General features: G+C 35.5%; 1 protein-coding gene across 1 annotated transcript in view; it reads right to left on the minus strand.

Annotated features, from left to right (window-relative positions):
- The window catches only part of LOC142353404 (synaptic vesicle 2-related protein-like), a 38,371-nt gene that overhangs the window by 20,666 nt on the left and 3,591 nt on the right, over positions 1 to 14,114 (minus strand). The window contains exons 2-3 of the mRNA XM_075405637.1: positions 3,580 to 3,799; positions 497 to 604 (exon numbers count right to left, since the gene is read on the minus strand). Of these exons, the coding sequence (XP_075261752.1) occupies positions 497 to 604; positions 3,580 to 3,770 (299 nt within the window). The 5' untranslated portion in view covers positions 3,771 to 3,799. The remainder of the gene's footprint in view (positions 1 to 496; positions 605 to 3,579; positions 3,800 to 14,114) is intronic.

The following is a 14,114-nucleotide window of genomic DNA, read 5'->3' on the forward strand; positions in this document are numbered from 1 at the left end:
AAAATTCTTACTAATGACCAGAAACGTACAAACCACTATTAAAACAACCCCCGGCATCACACAATATCATAATCAGACTTCTAAACCAAAAAAATAACAAAAAAACTGTTTTAAAAAGCCGCACGTGAACACAAAATTTCGCTCGCCTACAGAAATTTTTTTCACACCTCAATTTCTCGCTCTCTCGAAAACAGCGGAATGAACAAAAAACCACTCTCTTTTCGCTTCCTTCTTCAATTTTCTTCAGCACCCAAACCACTCTAAAATTTTTCACGCGCTTCATTTCCTGCTTCAAAATTCACTCCAACTAAAGTGATTAAAAAAAAGGACTTCTCCAATACTCCTCTTCGAGTCGTAAAAAGACAGCGACCCAATACAATTCAAATTCTTTGAATTGTAAAAAACAGGAGCGCTATAATAGCCGGCTGAGAAGATGAGGGCGGCTATTAATGGAAAAAAATGATGACAAGCTAATGCAAATGTAAAAAGCTCTTACATGTTGTCTTTGATGGCCCCGTAGTCGGTTGGAGGGGGCTCACCGCCCCCGGGACCCACCATCTCCTCAGCTCCTGCTCGCCCCGATCCACCCGCAGCAGGGTCATTGCTGAAAGATCATTACTTAATTTTATATCAGCAGTCAATTTATGCACTATTTACATTAGGTTGATCTCTCCACTTTCTAACAACAATTAATAATTATGCTTAAGTTTATTAAAGTGTTACAGTGTATATATATGAAACTGCAAAAGTCAGTTTGTTCAAAAAGTTGGTAAAGTTACGCTAGGGATCTTTTCTATACCCCCCCCCCCCCCCTCAGCTTAGTGGGCATATAAATTTCACACCCCCAGGCGCACGTGCTATTTTTTTACTAAGTAACATGCTATATAACAATACTTAAATTGTAATGCGGGAGGGGCACAAAAATGCTGGGAGGCATAAAAATACTGGGGGAGATTAAAAACACTGGGGGCATAATAAAACCACTTGTACTGAAATAATAACTTTAAAAGCATAGCCGGCAGATTGCCGGAAAATAGCCGCGATAGACGCTTGTGGGCTTCCTTGAATTGGAACAACTTAAAAAAATAAGATAGACAGATCGACCACCAGTCATTTAATGGACCACTAGACTTTTTGGGCTATATTCGGACTGTCACTTTTATGACACATACGGTCTATAAGGCTATAAGGAAAAAGCCCTAAAAAAACTTTTTCAAAATTGATATCCGAAATCAAAAACTCAAGACTACTAATGAACAATTAGGGCTTGTAAATTTGGCACTACTTAGATGCACACTATTAACTAGTAAATGTTCATAAAATTTAAAGTTACATAAGTGAGTTCAGAAGTCAGTTTTTCAAATGAGGTAAGCCACGCAATCGACCTAAAAGCAGAAATGACATCACGTGCACAAATTTTAACTGCAAAGCAGTAGAAGTCACTGAAGTCATTGAAAAAGTCAATTTCAAGAAGTCAGGTTGTAAGAATCATCGATGAGACGACGAATTTAAAAAATATAGCACGACAAGTCCTGAAATACAATTAAAAGAATTGAATGAAAAACTTAGAAGTACTCTACTTTACCATCAGATTAATTGAAAAATGCCAGCAATAACTCAAACAAATTTATCTCAAAATATTGAGAAACCAAAGCAATCAAACAAACTAAAAAAATAAACTCATTGCTAAAACTCTTGAAGCTTTTACCCCTAGGGCCACATTTGATCCCTCTGAATATACCTATTTCAAGAAATAATTTCAAAAACAAGTTTTGCTTCTGAAATTGGTCCAGTATTATATCTGCAAGACCTGAAAAAAATTAATTGGCCCTTGAAAATCGATTAACTCGAAAATGACCGCAAAAAATGAAATCAATTGTAAATTATAATGAAATGTTGCTGAAAATCCTGAAATTAATATCTTCAGAACCAGTTCTGTTTCTCTAGAGGCTATGCAGTAACTCAATTCCAAGCCTTAAAAAATTCATTGGCTCAAAGAGCGATAGGCAATAATTTTTAGAAAAAATTTCAAATTTCAAAAAATAGAAATTCGTTCAGCTAAAATGTTGAAAACCATTCAATTGCTCCATAGAAACTATTTAATAATATACTATCAAACCTTGGATGAGGTGTCGTGGCTACTGAGGCAAGAAAAACTAAATAAAAGACAAAAGTTTTGAAAAAAAAGAAAAAAATTGCAAGTTTTAGAAAAAAATTTCTAAAATTCGGGTTAAATTGTTGAAAGGAATTTCATTGAAACTCAAAGACCATGCAGTAAATTTTTATCAAACTTTCATGGAATAAGTTTTCTTGCACTTGAGAAAGGACAAAGAGCAAAAATGGACAAAAGATTTAGGAAACCTTAAAAAATTGAATTTTTTTCAAAAAAAAAACTAAAAATTCGAGACATCAAACTGTTGAAAACCAATTCATTGTTACTAGTAACTATGCAGTACCTTATTATCAAACCTTAAAGGAGGTTCCTGGCCCCTGAAGCTGGAAAAAGTCAAAAAAAATGAGAAATTTTTTCAAAAACTTGAAAAAAAATTGCAAAATTAGTATCATTTTACGTGTTTGTGTTTGTAGTACCAAATCACATAGCTCGTATAGTAACAAGTAACAAGTCATAACAAGTAATTTAGTCTCGCAGAGGGCCTTCATCAACTTTTAAAAAATTCAACGTAAGACTAATCAAACGAAAAACTAAAAACATACCCGGCAGATTGCCGGAAAATAGCCGCCGTTGATTCCAATAAACATGATTGGGATCGAAAGAATAGAAGTTATTGGAAAAAAAAAGATTTTTGTACAAAAACATTTTTAATTCCGATTTATTTTGATGGCATTTCGTAGTTGAACATAACGTACTTCTGTTTCTTAGAGAGAGGCTACAGGGGCTACTATCAATACCAAAAAGCAGTAGAGATGGTAACTTAGACTTATAGGAACGACGTTCAAATAGCGGGCATCTAAAATTGGGCTTTATGGGTTTATCCCGTTCTACTTCTGACTTCAATTTTTTATACTGACTCTGTTCATTTTGAATTGCTTTGCTGAGCAACTGATGTTCAAAATCACTTTTAGCAGAATGAGAGAAGAGAGAAACTAGCCTAGAGAAGTCAAAAGGATATCACGCAAAATGTTGAAAAAGCGGCAAAATGAGATAAAGCGAAACATTTTTTTATTCGACTAAGTAAAAAAGATAGGAGCGCTATAATAGCCGGCTGAGAAGATGAGGGCGGCTATTAAAAAATCACAAAAAAACATGAAAAATTGCACCATCGTGAGCCCGAAAACTCCTAAAAATGACCTTTTAACCTTAAATTAAGGCCATCCCAGTAGCTGCACCACTCTAAGCACTTGAAGGACTACCTAAGCCCAATTTGGGCCACTAATGAAACTTAATGCCCGCTGGGTTTTACATGTTTATCCCGTTCTGAAAGATCAAAGTCATTGAAAAATGTATGAGCACATCTTAAAAAAAGCACAGCACCCAATCCAATTCAAATTCTTTGAATTGTAAAAAAACCACGATGTCTCCTTTATCGCTTTGCGGCTATTAAAAACAATTAAACTAACGATTTCGGTTCACTGCTGGTGAGGCCGATAGACTGCATAGAAGAGCCAGTTATTGCAGATGGTCTCTGGGTAGTGCTGGGTCCCACTTCATCCAAATCTGCAGTGGCCTTATGTTCAGGGTCCTTCTCGTTGTCCGAATCCCCTTCCTCCCTTCCCTCAGTTTCATACTTCTCAGAATGCTCCTCCGCCATCAGTTTATTTGTTCTGTTTACGATTTAGTCTGAACATAACAATGACTTTATTTACAAAAGTTTTTTTAATCGTCGACGCAAGATTTAATCAGATATTTATGAAGTGTTAAAAATGAGCATCAAAATTTTATGCAGAAAACTTGAATTTATTTTTTACACCTTGCGGGCGAGAGCAGTAACAATCCGAAAAAATGTCTTTGATCTTGAAAAGAAATGGTTTTTGTAGATTTTTAGGTGAAATTAGCAGAACAATATGGTACTTCATTGCAATCGCAGCTGTTTTTACTTTGTACTTTAGAACTACCAGAAAATTACACACGTTTGTCATGACGTACCAGCACACTAGGGTACCCTATGGTATCTGGTTTTCACATCCCCACCTTGAACTGCTATTCAGATAGTAATGTGCTACATAACGCGCGCAAAAAAGAATTTGACCAAATTTGACTATATGAATTTAAGTTTGATTGATTGATTGATTTAAATTCATATGGTAGACGATACAGAGTAATTTATACAGAATACTAAGTTTAATCAATTTACCACCTTGGACACCATACGAGTCAAAAGACTCTACAAGAGGTGCCCAGAGAAAAAACGTGCAATACCTAATAAAACATATCGAAATCATCTTTATTATCCAAATAATATGCCCTAAGTTTAGTTCGAATCGAAAAATTTCTTTAAGTAAGGATTTTTTTAGCAAGGTAGTTTAACATTTTTATTATTGAAAATCTCACGGATTTCTTCTTTTGGCAAAAGGATGAGTGACTTAATGGACGCCCGCGTGTTCGGCCTGTTACTGTCAACAAAAAGAAAATTCAAAGTAGAAACAGTTGCAATGTGATTGAGGATCTCTTTTACAAGAGCGTCAAAATATAAAACAAAAACTGACAGCACGTTGTAACGCTTGAAAAGATAGCATACATGGTCTCCTCTCTTCTTGAAAAAGATAGTTTTTAAAATGCGTTTTTGTAGACCAAAAATAGAACTGAGTTTTGTTTTTTTTTGCCCAACCATAAGCTAAAACGCCATACGATAACATTGGTTTGGCATAACTAATATACATTTGTAATAAAAAAAGTTTTCGAGAAAAAGTTTCTTGCTCAGAACAGTATTCCGTTGAATTTTGCTATTTTTTTTCCAACATGTTCAATGTGTAGATCAAAATTGAGATGCTTATCTATGAACACTCCCAGATTTTTGAATGAAACTACTTCTTAAGCACTTAATCTAATAGCAGATTTTTTTGATTTTTGTAAATTCCGGGCAAAACCCAAAATTTTACATTTCTTACTGTTAATGACAATTTTGCTTCTTGGACATCAATTTTCTTTATGTTTAAAAATCTTTTTCAAGCCATTATTGAGCTTTTCCTCAATTTCCAAAGTTTTGCCTGATGTTAAAATTGTTGTGTTGTCTGCAAAAAGTTCTATTTTTGAACTATATTGAACAATTTGAGGCAGATCATTGATAGACAAAAGAAACAGCAACGGGCCCAAAATTGATCCTTGTGGAACACCTACATTAATTTCCAATTTTTTCGACTCTTTTGATCCGTGGACTACAAATTGTTTTCTATCTGACAAGAATGAAGCAATGAGTTTAATAATTTTTCCACGAAAGCCTAGATTTTGTAATTTTTTCATAAGAAGTGAATGGTCAAATGTGTCAAATGCCTTTTGAAAGTCAATGAAGCAAGCGAAACCCATTTTTTGTGCTTCAATAACATTTCGCATCAGTTCTGTAACTGATGCGATGGCGTGATGTCGTGTGCGCATGAGCTTTTTGGCCGGAACCCCAACTGTTCGTTTGAGAAAAGTTGATTTTTTTTGAAAAACTCAACCATCCTTGTATTCAAGACTTTTTCAAACACTTTGCTTAGGGATGACAAAAGACTAATTGGTCGATACTTTGAAGGGTTTTCAAAAATTCCATTTTTATATAGAGGAAATACCTTAGCTGTCTTAAGACAAACCGAAAAAAATCCTTACTGAAAGCTCCTATTAATCAGTTTAGCCACATGATAGCTAACTATTGAAGCTAGAAGTTTTAAAAAATTGCTACTAAACCCATCATGACCCGCTGTGCTTTTGTTTTCTAATGAACTTATTATGTTGAAAATTTCCATAGTGTCAACAGAAAAAAAGAAAAAGTTTTGTCGTGACATGGTAAACCTGGCTCACTGTCTACATTGTGAACTCACTTTCTTCCCTGCGTTGATAAAAAGTGATTAAATTCTTCCACATCAATGTCTTTTACTGATTTTTTCCTAGGAATTCCTTGAACAATTTAAATGTTTGTGCTGGACTACCTGATAAAGTCAGTTTTTGATCATAGTATTGTTTGCGAGCTTTTCTAATTTCATTTTTTTCTAAATTACGTAATTGCTTGAACAGGCCTTCATTTTTACTATTTGGGTGAGATACGAGTTTATCATGAGCACGATCTCTCTTGCTAATAAGAATCTTTAACCTGTTTGTCATCCAACTGTTTTTGAAGATTTTATTCTTCGTTATTGGACATTTATCATCAAAAACTTGTAGAATGATTAGTTCACACCAAGAATTTTTAAGATAATAATCATTCATCTTGTTTAATCTATGTTGGAGAATGAAGAGGAAGTTCAAATAATTCCGTTTATTCTCAAAAAAATTAAAATTACGACTGTAATAAAATTCGTTAGATTGAGAACTAGAGACTGAAAAATCAAATTCATAAAGTAGAACGTAATGATCGCTGAAAGTCTACCTTAGGGTAGATACTTCTTTCAATTGTTTCGACAAAATATGATCGATACATTTGCTCCTGAACTTAGTTACTCTTGTGGGTTCTGGGTTTTGCATTTCATAGTTAAAAGAATTGCTCAAGTTTTTGTACTGTTGAGTATACGTATCAGAGATATCAATATTAAAGTCACCACAAATAATAGTTTCTTCTTTCATCGCTTTTATATTGAACAGTAAACTTTCAAAAGCCTCAAAGAAAGTTTGAATTTTTTCAGAGGGAGGCTATATAGAACACAGAAATGTATTCGCTTTTTTCCGCTGTCTATGGTTAGAAGTAGGTGCTCCAGACTTCCTTCAAAAGAGAAGTTGGATATTAGCTTACAATCATCTAGTACCAAAAAAAAACAAACGCCTCTTCCTCTTTTGTCGTTTCTATTTTCTACTACCACTGGTTGATAACCTAATATGAAACACATATCTATGGGATTGTTATTAGTGAGCTAGGTTTCGCATAAAGCTATTACAGCTGGTTTGGTTTCGAGAGTTTCTAGTTGGCAGCGAAGTTGGTCATGATGGGATCTTAAGGATTGTACGTTTATAAACAAAAGCGATTTCGAGTGCTTATCCATTTCCAAGTAATAGATGATTGTCCAGTTACTTGATATTAAAACTGTTACGAAAACACGAAGTAGAAAAGGAAGTGTACACTGCGTCTGTTTTTTAAGCCGCATTTTTTCTATGTCTGGACAATCATCTTTTGGGCGAATTGTCGTTGTCATTAGGACTTTTTTCCAGCTGGTGTTGCTCCCAAATGATAAATTTCGTCAATATTATCAATTTCAATTACATCGCCAGGTAGTGTGTTTCGTCGCTGATTTGGCACTTGATTAAGATCCCAGTTGTTGGCTTGGTAGCGTTGATACGGAGATATTTTCTTCATTGCCCGTGAGTCAAGCTCTTCAACTGCTTTAACACTATCAACAGTTTGTGTTAAACGCCCATTTTCAGTTTTTAAAAACAATTTTACCCTACAGTTGTAGGTCGTGGTGACCAAATCCAGTTCGTTAGCCCGCTTTTGAATTGCCAAATCATGTTGGGGGAGACGTTTTTTCATATATACGGGTTTACCATTTTGGGCGTTCCTAAAATTTGCGAGCATTGGTCGACGATTGTATAATTCCATTTTATCGTTGTAATAAATAAATTTCACAATTACTGCAGGGGGGGCGTTACTTTTCCAATTACCCAAGAGATAGCAGGCTTTGATTGCGTCCAAAGTCATAAAAAAAATTCAAGCATTTATTAAAGAAAAATAGAATTTGATCCGTTATATTGGCGTTACCAGGTTGCAAAGGGTGGTTATTTATAATGATTGTGTCTTTCAAACTATACCGCTCCAATTGAATCACTCTGGATTCCAGTCCGGTAATACGGTTTGTCAGAGAAACTATTTGGTCGTCTTTTTCAATAAGTTTATATGGAAATAAGTAAGAAAGTTTCGCATTTTTTGTAAGTAATAGAACAAACTTCAGTTTCGAACGCGAATTTGGCCATGATTTTTACGTAAGCAGTGCGATAACTTCAATTCAGTTCATGAATATGTAAGCGGCTGATTTCAGACGGTGCTCTTTTGTCTGGAACAGCTAATCACATAGTAATGTGCTACATAACGCGGGCAAAACCGAACAGGACCCGAATTTGACTATATGAACCCAAATTTGCAAAACAATTCTCAACACGTGGACTATTCCCAGATTGAGGTTCCAGACGGAACCAAGTATGTCCACGCCGAAGATGAACGCACGAGGGGGCGTTGTGCGTTTAAAATCAAATTCTGGAACTTTAGCCTGGAAACATCGAAAAACCCACGAAAGTCGGAACATAAACGCACAAAAGTATGTACATAGGATCTTACCTAAGTAAGATCTTTGAAACTATTTTTAAGTTAACATTTATTCACAACATAGCGGCATGTTAGAAGAAACTATCGATAAAATTGAGAAACAAACAATTAATCACCAAAAAGGGTTTTTTCACCTTGATTTTGGAGGCTGCTAGCAACTTCAGTACATTAAACACTTAAAAGACTACTAAAGTCCAAAATCCGCTGAGGGCCTCTATTGCAAATTAATGCCCGACAAGCTTTACCCGTTTATCCTGTTTCAAAAACCAAAAAGTCATCAGAAAAAAAGTGTGAAAAAATCTTAAAAAACACAGCGCACCAATGCAATCCAAATTCTTTGGATTGTAAAAAAACAAGAGAAGGCCAATGACTGCCCCAGCTATCACTGTGCAGCTATTAATCAGATATTTATAAAGTGTTAAAAACTAATATCAAAATTTCATGCAGAAAAATTGGATCTATTCTAATACACCTTGGGGGCGAGAGCAAAAACAATCCTAAAAAATTTCAACTCTGTAGAAGTTAATAATAGTTAGTTTTAGTAGAATTGCAGATGAAATTAGCAGCACAATGTAGTTTTTAATTTGTACTTTAGAACTCCTTCCAAAATATTATACAAGTTCTTCATGACGCACCAGTACACTAGGGTACCCTAGGATATCTGGTTTTCACATTCCCACTTTGAACAGCTATTCACATAGTAATGTGCTACATAACGCGGGCAATACCGAACAGGACCCGAATTTGACTATATGAACTCAAATTTGCCAAAAAATTCTCAACACGTGGACTATTCCCAGGTTGAGGTTCCAGACGGAACCAAGTATGAACACAACGAAGATGGACGCACAAGGGGGCGTCGTGCGTTTAAAAGTACAGTCTGGAACCTTAGCCTGGAAACATCGAAAAACCAACGAAAGTCTGAACAAGAACGTACGAAGGTCTGTACAAAGAATCTTACTAAGTATGATCTTTGAAAACATTCTTAAATTACCATTTATCCAATAAAACAGAGTCAATTTAGAAATAACTGTCGATAAAATTGAGAAACGAACCATTAATTTTTAAACATTACAAATTTAAGGTCTGAACTTCCTCAATGCCATATACCAGGGTCATAAAATACCAAAATTTTATACAAAAACTGAACATTTTGTCATATGTAACAAACGGGATTATGTGCAACTTCACAGAAAGAGCGCCGTACAATTTGAAGTGAAAAAACACTAAATATTTCTAGTTCCGAAGAAAAGTTTTGCAGACAGTTACATTTACATTTCAAAGAAACAAATTGAATGTAACATTCCCTTATACCACCAACTACGAACTACAGATGGTGTTTATGAACCATTGTTTTAGATATCCGATAAAATTAGAACAGCATCAAATAGACTGAAGAAAACTGCCTGCATAATTATTGAGAAAAATGTCATGCTCAAATTTGAGCAAAACAGTTTTTCCGGTTTTAAAGTGTACCTTTTGAAATGAACTCTAATGAAAGGGCCGTTAATACTTACATAACACGTAATAGGGAGGCTATGTAATATGCGTTTCCACACAATGTTGCAACCCCGCTTATCCAAATTTTTGACAGAATTGTCTACCAAATGAGGATGAGATATTTTAAAAAATGCACAAATTCGCATACTGCTCGAAAGAATAGAAAAAGGCGCTTTAAAATTAAACCGCTACAAGAATTAAAGAATTAAACAACTAAGCAATGCAAATTTAGGGGGTCGATTAAACTTGCCTTTAACTAAACTACAAGACAAGAAAGAGCAATCTCAAACAACAACAACAACAAACATCAATTATGACGAAATCAAAATTATAACCTATTTTTTTTAAAAAGACACTTAATAACGTGAAACGTGTCCGTATTTAGACTAGGTAACAATTAGTCAAAAAAGAATAAAAAGGGGCAAAGATAACAAATTCGTTTATTGTTTGAAAACAATTAATTTCAATGTCAAAACAACCATTAACTATAAACTAAAACCATTAAATAGGTTCGATTATATCAGCATGGGAAGATGTTGAGCCCTGTTATTAATCAGAGTTTGTCATACGACTTCAAAAAGAACGACAAAAAAGCAGTTAAGCTCTTTTGCAAACAAAAATCACACGGAAAGATGCTGACGTAACGGAAATACACACTAAAAGTATCAAAAAGTATGCAACCAAGGGGTGTCAGTTGCTGCCTTCAATAAGACTGAGAACAGGTCCCACTGATAAGGGTGTTTATAATTATCTAATCAGTTTTGAAACCTAACAAACTCGACAAAGTAAGTAATCTGCCTATCAGATCCTCCAAATTGTATTGCGTCTCACCAGATTTGTTACAAAAAATTGGGGTCTTTCTCATTATAGTCCCATCCAGCTTAGTGGTCGGATAACCTATAGCCCCTCAATCGTGGTCAATGTACCATAAAGTGGGCTGCAATTTAATGGGGGGCTATAATGGGAAAGACCCTAAAATTTAATACATGTTTTATGCAATAAGTCCATTTGGCGGTGCCCGCTGACAAAAGAGGTGAGTTTATAAAAATATGCATTCAATACTGAGGCCAAAGATCGACCTATTTTTTGGAGTGAGGACCCCACTACAAATAATGTAGCGTACCAAGTACATTTCACGTTTTTGGCGCCAAAATCGCATCAAATTATGCAAATTTTGATCTACAGGGTATAATCAAGGTCATTGACAAAAACCGCAAAAGCATTGCTTGAGAACTTTTTTTTGGTCCAACACCCCGATTCTGTTGAATTTACAAAAAAGCGTCATTAAAGATGGAAGGCGTTGGCATAGTTTTTTTGCTGAAACCGCAACAATTTGGTCTGATAATGGAACAAACGGCTTTGAAGCGGAGAAAGCAAAAAGTGACTGCATAAAAATGAAGTTAAGAGGGTTGCTTACAAACAAAATTTTCTATGTGTCAAAAATTATCAAGCTCTTATCAAGTTACGCCAAGAAAATTTATTGACATATCTTTATAAGATCTCATCAAGGTGTTCCAAGAAATGTTTGTCTATCAAGATCTTGGCAAGATGTCTCAGGTTTTGCAAGAGTTATCAAGATTCTGCATGACATGGCAAGGTGTACCAAGTTTCGTTTCACTGGGAACGTTAAATTCGCGTTAAAATTTGACGAAAAATTAATCAAATATAAGTTCAACCTACCCAACGAAGGATGCACCACATAAAAGTGGTACCTCAAAGCCAATGCTGCGTAATTTCAAGAGTATGATATTACACAATTCACGTTTTTCCGATTATAGCCCCAGCCCACAAATTATAGACTCCCTTTTGGTATGGGGGCTGTACGCTATGTGACCCCTAAGCTGGAAGGCTAGAATGGGAAAGACGCCACCATTCTTGGTATTCGTTGTCTCTCCCACTAAGTCCCAAAAACAAGTTATCTGGTTAACAAGTTTCGCGCGGGTTAACTTTCGTAAGGGATTATCGTGCGTAAGGGAATTAAACTACATATTTTCAAATTTTTATAGCGATCTTTCTATCGGTATTCAGCCGATAGTCGAACAAAATAAATTGAATCATTATGTTCATGCACAATCTTATGTTAAATTTGCTTGGCCTGTGGTCAAAACATTGTGTACCTACATTAAACAATCAATCCAAAATGCAAACAAAATCCGGGTCTTTCCCATTATCTTTTCCGCTTGTGCCCCCCCCCCCCCCCGCTTAGTGGGTGCATATTATTTGCACCCCCAGACGCACGTGGCATGTTTTTAGGGTCTTTCCCATTATAGCCCTCATAATGGTATAAATACCATGTTGGGGGGTGGGGGGGGGGGGTCTCTACGTTAGCTGAGCACTAAGCTGGGGGGGGGGGGGTATAATGGGAAAGACCCTGATTTACTGGGCACTAATGGCACGTGTTCTATAACTGGGGGAGCATATCGTACTGAGGGGGAGGGGGCAGAAACGGAAAAGATCCGATTCAACCTATTGATTATTGCTGCTAAAGTTAAAGATATAATTGTTTCCCATTATAGCCCCCTCCCCCCAGCTTAGTGGTCAGATAACCTATAGCCCCCCAATCATGGTGATTATACCATAATGGGGGGGGCTAGAATTTCATGGGGGGCTATAATTGGAAAACCCATTAAACTTTGGGGGGGGGGAGACAGAATAGATCCGAATTCTTAAACTGGGTATTTCTCATTATCCCCCCCCCCCAACTTAGTGGTCATATAACGTAAATCCCAGCTCCATCAAGGTAAAAAACTATTATGGGAGGGGGCAGTTCAAAAATCACGGGGACAGTTCTGATAGCGTCGCAGATTACGCCGTCTTCCGGCCGTTTTTCGGGTCGCTCATCCAGTCGACTGTTAAACTTATTTCCTTATTTGGGTCTTTCCCATTAGAGAAGAAACCCGATATTTTGCGGGATTGTATAGACATAAAAAGTAATCTTTTGTTGTTTGTGGCTAATTCTCGTTTCCGATTAAAACATTTGTAAGAAACATCGATTGTATTATAATAATAATAAGTAATAGTTAAACAATAAGTAACTTCAAACAATCATATCAAAGTACAATCCAATTAGGACATAAAATGAGCATAATTGCTCTTCAAGTCTGTGCCCATGTACGCAAAAAAATTAACAAACCCAAAATAAACTGATGTCATCTTATTGAAGCGTATTAAAAGTTAGTAATACAGGATGAAAACATCCCTATTATCTTTAATGTAAAGCTCACTTATTTTTGATATATGTGCTTTCACTTGCTGAAAACTAAAAATTTAAATTCTTTCGGGTAATTAATTCAGTGGTTTTAGCCAATTATGTTTTCTTCAACAAGTTAGCTAATAACTTTTTGTTTTTTGTGGTTTTTGAAATTGGGGGGGGGGAGGGAATAGGCCTCTTAAACTCAATCTCGTTTGTTTTTTAATGACTGCTAGACTTTGCGGAACTATGTATTGTAGCGGAGATTCGGTCCTTAAATGTTTGAAAAGTTCATTATCAAGTTCGATCACGTAAAGTTCGTAAAAAGTATGTATCTTGTTATCAATTAGTGTAAGACCTAAGGAGTCATTTTTTTCCTGAAAAAAAGTTGCTTGAATTTTTTTTCGTTGTACCCTATCAGTTTTTTTCTATAATCTTTTTGCATATGTTTCCATAGACTAATAGACCATAAGTTATGACCGATTTAGCAAAAAAGTTTTAAAACCTTAGAAGACATTTTCTTGGATAAGAAGGTCGTACCCCATACATTAGTCCGCAAAATTTGTTAAGTTTTTTAACAACGAAATCAACGTGATCACGGAATGTTAAGTTCTTGTCAATCTAGATTCCCAAATACTTACAAGATATTTTGTAATCTAGAGCATTATCCCTGAGTTTTACTTTTTCTTTTGTGGGTTTCCCGAAATTTATATCTTCAACTTTGTCATAATTAGTTATTAATTTGATAGTATTAAACCAGTTGGAAACTTTTTCGACATCAATTTGTAGAGGCGAATTATTGTCATTACTGGCATTAACAACAGTAGTATCATCTGCGAATGTTACTAAAGTGCTTTCATTACAAACTGCGGGGAGATCATTGATATACAAAAAGAACAAAAAAGGGCCCAGAACAGAGCCCTGAGGTACGCCACAAAACATTTGCTTTTCTGTTGTTTTTTGCATCCTTCACAAACAAACTGGGTGCGCCCAGTTAAATATCTCTTTAATAGCTCTAAAAT

Source organism: Convolutriloba macropyga, chromosome 14 (assembly GCF_964194025.1).
Source record: "Convolutriloba macropyga chromosome 14, txConMacr16.3, whole genome shotgun sequence".
Classification (NCBI taxonomy): Eukaryota; Metazoa; Xenacoelomorpha; order Acoela; family Convolutidae; genus Convolutriloba; species Convolutriloba macropyga.